This window comes from Schistocerca piceifrons, chromosome 4, assembly GCF_021461385.2.
Source record: "Schistocerca piceifrons isolate TAMUIC-IGC-003096 chromosome 4, iqSchPice1.1, whole genome shotgun sequence".
NCBI lineage: Eukaryota > Metazoa > Arthropoda > Insecta > Orthoptera > Acrididae > Schistocerca > Schistocerca piceifrons.
In genome coordinates, this window is record NC_060141.1 from 237,243,962 (window position 1) to 237,255,800 (window position 11,839).

The 11,839-nt window shown below is 43.7% G+C and overlaps 1 protein-coding gene across 1 annotated transcript in view; it reads right to left on the reverse strand.

Annotated features, from left to right (window-relative positions):
• Nucleotides 1-11,334, reverse strand: part of LOC124795255 (protein 60A-like) — a 208,259-nt gene extending 196,925 nt beyond the window's left edge. The window contains exon 1 of the mRNA XM_047259200.1: nucleotides 10,869-11,334. Within this exon, the coding sequence (XP_047115156.1) occupies nucleotides 10,869-11,238 (370 nt within the window). The 5' untranslated portion in view covers nucleotides 11,239-11,334. The remainder of the gene's footprint in view (nucleotides 1-10,868) is intronic.
• Nucleotides 11,335-11,839: the final 505 nt, after the last annotated feature.

Genomic DNA, 11,839 nt, shown 5'->3' on the forward strand with positions numbered 1-11,839 from the left:
AAGTCTACCACGAGCTTTACCCCCAACTGAACCTATGTGATCATTATTACATTTCATATCCCTACAAAGTATTCGTACGAGTTAGCCGATTGCACTCATTGCTTATTGACGTCATAGTCATAGGATACTGTGTTTTTTTTCGTTTTGTGAAGTGCACAGTTTTACATTTCTGAACATTTGAAGCAAGTTGCCAATCTTTGCATCACTTTGAAATATTATCAAGATCTGAATATTTATGCAGCTTCTTTCAGACAGTACTTCATTAAAGATAACTGCATCACCTGCAAAAGGTCTGAGATTACTACTAATTTTGGCTGCAAAATCAGTCATTAATACACAACATGAACAGTATGGGTCCCAACACACTTCCCTGGGGCACACCCAAAGTTACTTCTACATCTGACGACCACTCTCCAAGATAACATGCTGTGTACTCCCTACCAAAAAGTTCTCAGTCCAATCACAAATTTCACTTGATACCCCATTATGATCGTACTTTTGACAATAAGTGTAGATGTGGTACTGAGTCAAATGCTTTTCGGAAATCACAAAACACTACATCTACCTAAATGTCTTATACAGTCATTGGTATGTCATGAGACAAAAATGCGAGTTGTGTTTCACATGATCAGTTTTTTCGGAATCCTTACTGACTGGTATGTAGCAGGTCATTCTTTTCGAGACACCTCTTTATGTCTGAGCTAAAAAAATATTCTAGCATTATACAGCAAATCGATGGCTACGATATTGGACGGTAGTTTTGAGGATTATTTTTACTATCCTTCTATGAGTTTGAGTTTGAGGATCATTTCCACTATCCTTCAACGAGTTGTATCTTTGCAGAAAGTGGGCACTATTTTTTGCTCCAGGCACGTACGATAGATTACAAATAGAAGAGGCGCTAACTCAGTGGTAAATTCAGTACAGAATATGACATGTATTCCATCGAATCCTGGGGATTTATTCTATTGTAACAATTTCTGCTGTTTCTCAACACCAGTGGCACTAACAGTTATCCCACTCATCTTTTCAAGGTACGAGGACTGAAGTGGGGCAATTATTCTGGTCTTTCCTTTGTAAAGGAACATTAGAAAACGGAGCTAAGCATTTCAGATTTTGCTTTGCCACCCTCAATTTCAGTTCCTGTCTCATTCACCAGGGACCAGAATTTCTTTGGGTTTTGTGAAAGACCATTTGACAATATTTTGCTACGGTAGTCATTGAAGGCATCACGCATTGCTCTCTTGAACGCCAAACGTGTTCATTCAGTATTTCTTTCTATCTATAGTCTTACGCTTTGTTTTATACCGATTATGTAGTAATCTCTGTTTCTTTAGAAGTTTCTTTACGGTGATTGTGTACCAAGGACGATCCCTCCAATTAAGAACTGTTCTACTGCGTACATATATATCCAGCGCACAGTCAATTATTCTTTTAAACTCGAGCCATTGTTCCCCTACGTGTTCCTGCTCTGTGCTGAAGGTTTCAAGTTCCTCATTGGGATATGACACTCCTGATATTTTTATCTACTTTTATAACTGAACATACATATCTGCTTCTTTTAGTGTCCTTTGTACTTTGGTAATCATTGTTGCCTCAGCCGCGTCATGGTCACTGATACCAGTTTCGACGTGGACATCCTCAAATAGGTCTGGTCTATTCATTGCTATTAGATCTAACATACTTCCATCATGAATGGAGTTCCAAACTATGTGTTCTAGGTAGTTTTCAGAGAAGGCATTTAGTAATGTTTCACATGACAACTTATCACGTCCTCCACTAACAAGACTGTAATTTTCCCAATTGATTGTTGGATGATTGAAATCTCCACCGATGATTACAGTACGATTGAGGAACTTAACATACAAGTGAACTGAGGTTTCCTCTAAAGCTTTCGGTTACATCAGGAGATGAGTCAGGTGCGCGATAGTAGGATCCAGTTATCATTTTATGCCCACCTCTGATACTCAGTTTTGTCTAATTAGCCGTCAACATAACGTAAATTTACACAATAGTTAATTTGAATCATAATTCTGAAGCAGGTCTTGGGAACTAGAATAAAAGCAAAGGCCTCCGCTTAAGGATGCACTTTTTGGTAGGAGGACTTGGGTGGGCGGTTGTTGCGGTCACGGCCTTGGCAGACGCGTTAGCAGACGACCGATCTGCATTTATTTCCAAGACTGCATATGTTTCCGGAAGGTTTTTGACACTGTACCACACAAGCGGTTTGTAGTGAAACTGTGTGCGTATGGAATATCTTCTCAGTTATGTGACTGGATTCGTGATTTTCTGTCAGAGAGGTCACAGTTCGTAGTAACTGATGGAAAGTCATCGAGTAAAACAGAAGTGATTTCTGGCGTAGTGTTATAGGCCCTTTGCTGTTCCTTATGTATATAAACAACTTGGAATACAATCTGAGCAGCCGTCTTAGGTTGTTTGCAGATGACGCGGTCGTTTATCAACTAATAAAGTCATCAGAAGATCAAAACAAATTGCAAAACAATTTAGAAATGATATCTGAATTATACGAAAATTGGCAGTTGACCATAAATAACGATAAGTGTGAGGTCATCCACATGAGTGCTAAAAGGAATCCATTAAACTTCGGCTACACGATAAATCAAACAAATCTAAAGGCCGTAAATTCAACTAAATACCTAGGAATTACAATATTACGAACAACTTAAATTGGAAGGAACTCAATAAAAATGTTCTTCAAATGGTTTAAATGGCTCTAAGCACTATGGGACTTAACATCTCAGATCATCAGTCCCCTATACTTAGAACTACTTAAACCTAACCAACCTAAGGACGTCACACACATCCGTGTCCGAGGCAGGATTCGAACCTGCGACCGTAGCAGCAACGCGGTTCCGGACTGAAGCACCTAGATCCACTCGGCCACACTGGCCGGCCAAAATGTTGTGGAAAAGGCTAACCTAAAGACTGCCTTTTATTGGCGGGTCACTTCGAAAATGTAACAGATCTGCTAAGGAGACTGCCTACACCACGCTTGTGTGTCCTCTTTTAGAATACTGCTGCGCGGTGTGGGATCCTTACCAAATAGGATTGACGGAGTAGATCGAAAAAGTTCAAAGAAGGGCAGCACGGTTTGTATCATCGCGAAATATGGGAGAGAGTGCCACTGAAATGATACAGGATTTGGGCTGGACATCATTAAAACAAAGACGTTTTTCGTTGCGACGGAATCTTCTCACGAAATTCCAATCACCAACTTTCTCCTCTGAATGCGAAAATATTTTGTTGACACTGACCTACATAGGGAGAAACGATCACCACTATATAATAAGGGAAATCACAGCTCATACGGAAAGATATAGGTGTTCGTTCTTTCCGCGTGCTATACGAGATTGGAATAACAGAGAATTGTGAAGGTGGTTCGATGAACCCTCTGCCAGGCACTTAAATGTGATTTGCAGAGTATCCTTGTAGATGTAGAAGATAGTATTGCATCTAGGGTGAGGAAGACAACAGTGACTCACTGAGGCAGCAAGATATTTTTGTGCCTCGGTCCCAAGGCATGGTTTATGTACGGAATAATAATAAACCGAGTATATTCGAAAATCTGTTTGTCATTTACATAGTTAAAATATCACCTCAATCATATATATGATGCTGTTGACCTGCTACTCTAGACTACAGACTGCAAGATAAGTATATCTTGTTGCGGATATGGGGAATCTACGGAATTAGTGGGGACTCAAATTAAAGGCATTTGTAATAAAGATCAGCAAGACATGTGGTTATTAAACGACAGAAATCTCCAGACGTAACAGTAACTTCGGGTCATGGCAAGGGAGAATTATAGGGCCACTACTGTTCACAGGGTGAGTCAGCTGCCCCTAACGATGTAGTTTTAGGCAACTCGCAATGTAATATCTGGTGTCCAAAATGGAATTTTCATATTCTCTCTCTCGTTACACGCAAACTATTAGTCCTACAGGAAAAAATGAACAGGATCTTTTTGTAAGAAATTTGATGCAACTAAATTTTGTACTGGGTAAGTTTTCCTAGAACCGCTAGTTTTCGAGTTATTCAAGAAAAATGTACAAAAGTAACCGTCAAACGCACACACAATCCGACACTCAGCCCTTATAAGTCAGGACTTCTAATATGGTGTTGATTTGCTCCCTCCTAGCACTGTAGAAAAATTTTCTACTGATCGAATCATTTCACACATTCGACCTTTTTAATCTTCACTGAGTGGCTTATTACGCCGCCGGCTTGGTCGCACACCTACAAATTGTAAAACTGACGTTTGTGAAAATTTTACTTCACAATTTTATGAATTTTAACAGCATAAAATCGATAATCACATCGATGTATTCGACAGGCCTTCTGACTACGAAACTGCTGTGCTTGTGTAAAAGTTAATTTTGGATCGAACTGTCCACGCACTTAGTTTTAGCGTAACGTTTACAAAAGTCGTTTTTCTTTCATTACCCTCAAGGGCTCGTCAAAATTAGTAATGTTAACGAAATGGCCGACTATGCTGCTGGAGTAATAGCCCAACCAATAGAGATAAAAAATAAATCGAGTATCAGGGATGAGGAATGTGTGTCAGGGTGCAGTTTCGTTTGAAGGTAACTTTTGTACGTTTTACTTAAGTAACTCGGAAACCGTGGTCTACAGCAAAATGCATCCCAGTACAAAATTTAATAACATTAAATTTCCTACAAAGAGGTCTCGAAATTTTTTTCTTTGTGACTACTAGTTCGCGCATAGCAAGCCAGAGAATATGAAAATCTCGCACGTGGTTTTTTTAAAGGCCTGATATAATGTTGCAGGTTGCATGAAACTGCAGTGGTAGGGACGGATGAGTCAGCATGTATGCGTATGTATAAATGACTTCATGCTTAACGTCGGAAGACCCATAAAATTGTCAGCGAATGATGCTCTTGTATGTAGAGAAGCCGCAACGCTAGAAACTCGTAGCAAAATGTACTGCACATTAAAACTCAAGAATCTGCAGAAAGCTACGAAATTTCAGTGATAGAACTTGGATAAATTGAAGTAATCAGAGGTTGAGAGAGTTTCATGGGGAGCATTAGGCAACGATTAACGGAAACGGATAAAAGAAATGACACAGAAGAGGAATGGGTACCTTTGAGAAATGAAATAATGAGGACACCAACGGATCAAATAGGCAAAAAGATAAGGCTCGGCAGAAATACGTGGATAACACGCGTGAAACCGTATTGATTTTAATTTCGAAAGGAGAAAATATAAAAATGCAGCTACTGAAGCAAGCAAACAGAACTATACAACCATCCTTAATAAACTACACGAACGAGTCGCAGATCGTCAGCTATATTCTGAACGTCACAGATCGCACTTCGTGTTGTATATTAATGACCTTACTGACACTATTAATAGTAAAATCAGACTTTTTGCAGATTATACAGTTCTCTATAATGAAGTATACTATCTGAGAGAAGCTGCACAAATATTCAGACCTTCATAAGATTCCACGTGGTGCAGAGATTGGCAGCTTGCTTCAAATGTTGAGAAACTAAAAATTTTGCACTTCACAAAATGTAGTATCCTATGACTATAATACCAATGAGTCACTGCTGGAACCGGCTAACTCATACAAATGCCTGGGTGTAACACTTTGCAGAGATATGAAGTGGTATGATCACATAGGTTCAGTCGTGGCTAAAGCAAATGGTAGACTGTGGTTTAATGGTAGAATACTGGAGAAGAGCAATCAGTCTACGAAAGAGATTGCTAACAAATCACTCGTACGATCGGTTGTAGAATATTGCTCGAGTGTGTGGGACCCATACCAGACAGGACTAACAGGGGATATTTAACGTATACAGAGAGGGGCAGCACGAAGGGACACGGGTTTGTTTAATCCATGGGAGAGCGTCACAGAAATACTGAAGCAAGTGGATTGGTAGACTCCTGAAGACAGATGTAAACTATCCCCAGGACGTCTATTAACAAAGTTTCAAGAACGGGGCTTTCAATGATAGCTCTAGGAATATACTGCAACCCCCTACGTGTCGCTCACGTAGGGATCGTGAGGACATGATTAGAATAATTACTGCATGCATAGAGGCATTCAAACGAGCATTCCTCCCGCACTACATGTGTGAATGGAACAGGAAGAAACCCTATTAATTGGTACAATGTGACATATCCTCTGCCATGCACCTCATGGTGGTTTGCAGAGCATAGACATAGATGTAGATGTACATGTAGATATTCGGGATAAATTACAGATCACACCGATCGATTGCTGATCGCTCGCAGTTGCCATGAAATCTGATGAATCGCATGTGAAGTGTGACAATATGGCTGTGACTACATGTTAAGCGTTGTTAGGTTAGGTTTAGTTTCGCTTTGCCCACCTTGAGTAAGAACTATACTTACAACTACACGCATAATGGAAGTTTTTAACTTCTAAACAGAATGTCGTAGCATACTTCTACGTGACCACATTTCTGTAGATGTATCTCTGGTCGGTCGGCCGATAAACTGATGTGTGCGTAAGCCCTCAAGGTGATGTGGTGACTGATGGAAGTAACAGTTTCGATAGAGGCCGGAAGGCGGACGAAATTCATCTCTTTCCGATAGCTACTGACATTACCGTTCAATACTGCCAGCTTACACACTGACATTGTTGTACGTATTGTATTGTTTCCATGTAAATGTCGTTCTGTGATACTGATAACATACCCTGTACACCCGACATACGCTTTCCAGTGTTTGATACTAACAATATAGTTTGTTTACGAGTACGCACAATTGCATGGAAACATGTCAGATTCCCACAATCTGGAGGAAGGCTAAAGTTATTGCCATTTTAAAACCAGGCAAAAATGCTGATGACCCCAGAAATTTCGGACCCGTATCACTTCTCTGCCATATCTTTAAAATCTTTGAAAAAATACTCCAGGATCGCCTCTCCAGTGCCACAGAACCCTACCTAATCCCCCAACAAGCAGGTTTCCGCCCAGGGAAAAGCACTACATCTCAGGTAATTAACCTCACGCAGCTGATTGAAGACGGCTATGAGAACCGGAAAATAACCGGTGTCACCTTTATAGACTTGACAGCCGCATATGACACCGTCAACTTACGTCTGCTAATGAAGAAGCTGTATGCCATTACCAGGGACTTTAAATTCACATCCACAGTTAGAAGTCTGTTAGAGAACCGTAGGTTCGCTGTGGAATTCCAAGGGATGCATAGCAGGTGGTGGACCCAGAAAAATGGTCTCCCTCAGGGCAGCGTACTGGCACCCTTACTTTTTAACATATACACCAACGATCAACCACTGCCAGCTGGTACGTAAAACTATATCTACGCCGATGACCGTGCTATGGCCGTACAGGGTGACTCCTTTGAGCATGTTGAGACAAAGTTCACGGATGCGCTAGACATGCTCTGTCAGTACTACGCCAACCCTAGCAAAACACAAGTTTGCCCCTTCCATCTCCGTAATAAGCAGGCATCCCGTAAGCTGCGTGTCTTCTGGAAGGACACACTCCTCGAACACTGCGTTAACCCCAAATACGTAGGAGAAACCCTAGACAGGGCTCTGACGTATAAACAGCGCTGTATTAACACCAAAATGAAGGTGAGCGGCAGAAATAATATTCTTCGGAAAATAACGAACTCCTCCTGGGGCGCAAAGCCAGAGGTAGTGAGGACCACAGCACTAGCAGTTTGCTTCCCAGCAGGCGAATATGCAAGCAGTGTCTGGTACAACTCTACCCACGCTAAACAGGTCGACATTGCTCTGAACGAGACCTGCAGGCTCGTCACTGGATGTCTGAAACCGACGCCAACAGACAAGCTCTACCATCTTGATGGGATTGCACCTCCTGCAGTGCGAAGAGAAGCGGTAGCCTATAGTGAAAGAGCGAGGGCTGAGATGGCAGAGAGCCACCTCCTCCACAAAACTCAGCCAGCCACCAAACGCTTGAAATCTAGACGCAGTTTTCTCAGAGCAACCGAAGATTTTAGCGACCAACCTGGATCTAGGGTGGAGAGATGGAAGCGGTCGGGAGAAGGGCACTGGATGGAACCAAAGGAAGAATTGGCACCAGGTTACAATGAGGACTGGGTGGTCTAGAGATAACTAAACAGGCTACGCACCAACACTGCACGGTCAAGAGATAACCTTCTGAAGTGGGGATATTCTACATCTAATCTCTGCGACTGTGGAGAGGTGCAGACGACCCAGCACATGTATAACTGCCCTGAATGTCCTTCACACTGCACTTTAGAAGATCTGATGTTGGCAACCCCAAATGCTGTCGACGTAGCCCGCTTATGGGCCAAATGCCTATAACATTTTGTTTCTGTGCACACATATTTGTATATATATTTATATATATTTTCATATGCCTGTAATTAATTTTTTTTCTGTGTGCTATTCATTTTTTTATATTCCTGTATCCGTGGTGCTTCTGACACGAATAAAAAAAAAAGAGTATGCACAGCCACTGAACGCTGTATCATCTGCTAGGTGAAGCTGTTTAATCTGACCTGCGAAATTGTGTCTGTGACTATCTCCTGTTACGAGAAGAAGCCTTTCCTCGGGGTGCAACTGTACACGAAGGCTATTGTCACAGTCTCTTTTGTCCCAGTAGCATCAAACAGTAACGACCACCTATCGAAATGACGTCTGTCGCTACTTGATTTATGTGACAACAGTGCGGTTGGTTAGCACAGCTGCCACCTAAATCGCTCGCTCATGTTTATCAACGGAGTTCCTGCTGCTGCTTCGTATGCTATTTGTTCCAAGCTTCTGATCTTTGCAGATTTCTGATGGCTGAGGATTGGAGAGGGAAGCGATGGTAGAGGACACAATCAAAAAAGTTTGAGGAGATAAGTAATTTATGTACATAAAACAGAATTCAAGAATAAGCTTTCTCTGAGTGATTAACATTTGGGAGCTTTAGTCGTTGTGCTAGTTTTCAGTTGATATATTCAGAACTCTGTTGAACCTTCGTGTAAACAAATATGTGCTGCCCTTTGTCATCGGCTGCATTAGTCAAGAATGTGATTTCACTGGAAGTGAGTACTTGCTTATGTATTAGCTCCTTTCTTGTTGATCTAGCCTGAATTACACTTTGGCACATGCTAATGCATTGAAATTCTTACGTGTCTTTGATAATTGCTGTACTAACCGTGTAAACGAAGTAGTTCTTGTATCAAATCTCACAGAACAGGCGGTTAGAAGTGTCTGCCAATGGAGCCCATAGGGATGCGTCATTCGTATGCACATATCCGAGCGAACCACGACGAGTGGAGTAGCCCTAGCAAGTTACATGCGCCATCAATTAGTGGGTTTGATTTACCATTGCAGGTTCGTGCATCACTTTTATATATAAAAAACAGGTTTTCACTTGCAGCTACACCCACTTATGCATATGTCACATACTGCAAATATCCTTCCTTATCCTTCTCCTCCTTCGCCTCTCCAGCTGCCCTCCATCTCCCCCCCCCCCCTTTATTTATCCAACTCCTCCTGCCACCTCTCCTCTTCACTCACTTCCGTCCATTCTGATTCCATCCTCTCTCAGTCGACCTCGTCCTACCCCTCTCCCCTTCCCTCACTATATGACAAACTCCTCCTACCCCCTCTCTGCCTTTCTCCTCTTCACTCACTCTCTCTCTGTCCATCGCCACTCCATCCTGTCTCTGTCCACCTCTACGTCCCCTCCTCTCTTTCAACCTCCTCCTTCTCCTCTTTCTCTATCTCTCCTCTCCCTCTAACCATACCTTCCTCCCTGCACTCTTTCTCCCGTCTCTACCTCCCTGCACTCATTCTGTCCAACTGTTCCTCTCCTGCTTCTCTCTTTCCATCTCCTCCCATCTTCCTCTCTGCCCATTTCATACCATCTCCCCATGTGCCAACTGCTCTTGCCCCCTTGCACCCTCCTTCTCCTCACCCTCTCTCCATCCACCTCCTCCTAACTTCTCTCTTTCCACTCCTCCTCCCCTCTTTCTCCATCTGCCCTCCTCTCTATCTTCAACTCTTCCTCTCCTCCCTCGCTTGTCCATCTCCTCCATCTCTCTTTGTCCACATCCTCCTCCCCATCTCCCTGTCCACATCCTAGTCACCCCCTCTTCATCCTCACACCCACTCCAAAGTGACATAGTTGTTTCTCCTACAGTACTTCTTTCCAGACAATGCAACATATCGTACCACATTAGGTTGAAGGTAATCCAGTGGTTTACCACGAATTACATACACATACATCCTTTTTTATATGTATAAGATTATAAAATTTATTAGAAATGCTTAGAAAAAAAGTGCAGAAAGATAGTTTCACAGGGCGAATTGCAGGGGGGGGGGGGGGGGGTGTACGTTCAGCTGACTCCGGGTCTATGATACAGTAGTGTCTCAATGCTACAATGCGATTTAAATTAGTTAGCATCTGACTCTGAGGTCGAAAACTGCGATGTTGTCGCAACAAGTACTGTCTTCAGACAGCCATCACAGCATCCTGGACTCACAGGGAGAGAAATTCGCTTTGAAGTTTTTATCTACCACAAAAATCACGCAAAGAATCTGAAATTCACATATGGTACACAGTTCCATAGTGTGTCTAAGTGTGTCAAAATGGTTTTCTTGAATTTAATTAGGGCTTCGCATTACTTTTGCTATGAAATAGACGAAATTTTTTTGTCCATGAATGTTTCATATTTCAGAAGTAGCAGTCGCAATGGTTTGTGAACAAGAGGAGGCAACGCAGTGGGAGTAGACAGTGCCATGCTCCCACTGGTGTGCTGCTAGCCGCAGCAGTCCAGCCCGCAAACTCTCAAATGTCAATTACTTTCGATCGGACTACAGTAGGACAGCGAGATAGGAGGGAACTCACTCTGGCTGATGAAGCTCATGATGGCGTCGCTGGTGTCGATGGCGCTGAGCTCCTGCCCGCTGAGGCGGAACTCTGAGCGGGAGCTCCTAGTGGTGCGCGGCTCGAGCAGCGACTGGTAGACGTCGAGCATGAAGCGGGGCGCGGCGCTGTGCAGCAGCTGAGGCGCCGCGGCGTGCGGCCGGCGCGGCAGCCCCAGCAGGTTGAGGATCTCGCGCTCCACCTGCCGCTTCTCGGCGCGCGACGTGGCGCGCTGGATCACCGTCTGGTCCAGGCCGTTGTCCGCGTACAGGCCCGACAGTGAACCGCCGCCCCCGGGCCAGCACGCCGCCGCCAGCGCGGCCAGCAGCAGCAGCGCGCAGCGAGACCGCATCACAGCAGCAGCACGGCACTTCACTAGCACAGCACGGCGCACCGCGACTCCTCTTTCCTCTCTGGCGGACGCTGACGCACTGACCGGTCATGCTCGCGTCTCGCCTGCAGACTGCGGGGAGGCTGTCGCCGCGCCAGACGGGCCGCCGCAGGGTTGCCAACCTGCCGGCGCGGTCCGCTCGAGCCACTGCTGTTCCGTACACCCTATGCCTGTGGCAACAACCGGTACCACAGTCACAACCACAGTCTAACATAGCGGTCGCGACACTCACTGCTGTAAAAGTTGTTACCGTTTGACAGATGGAGCGACACTAGCGCTCCAAACGGCGAGTAAGGTGAACATCGGACACGTCGTAAGCATAATGTTTGTTTTGCATCCATTTCCTACGTAATTTACGAAATATTTGAGTTATTTTCTTGCCTCCAAGGGTTTGTGTAGTATCAGAAGGCATATATGTTTCTAAAAATGATTCTAAAATAAGTGCAAGTATGGATCGAGTGACAAGTTACAACACATATGTGAAGAAACACTTGTGACGTTGGATAGAATTGCAGCTTACCTCGTTGATATCAAAAGTTTAGAAACACACAGATTCACACAT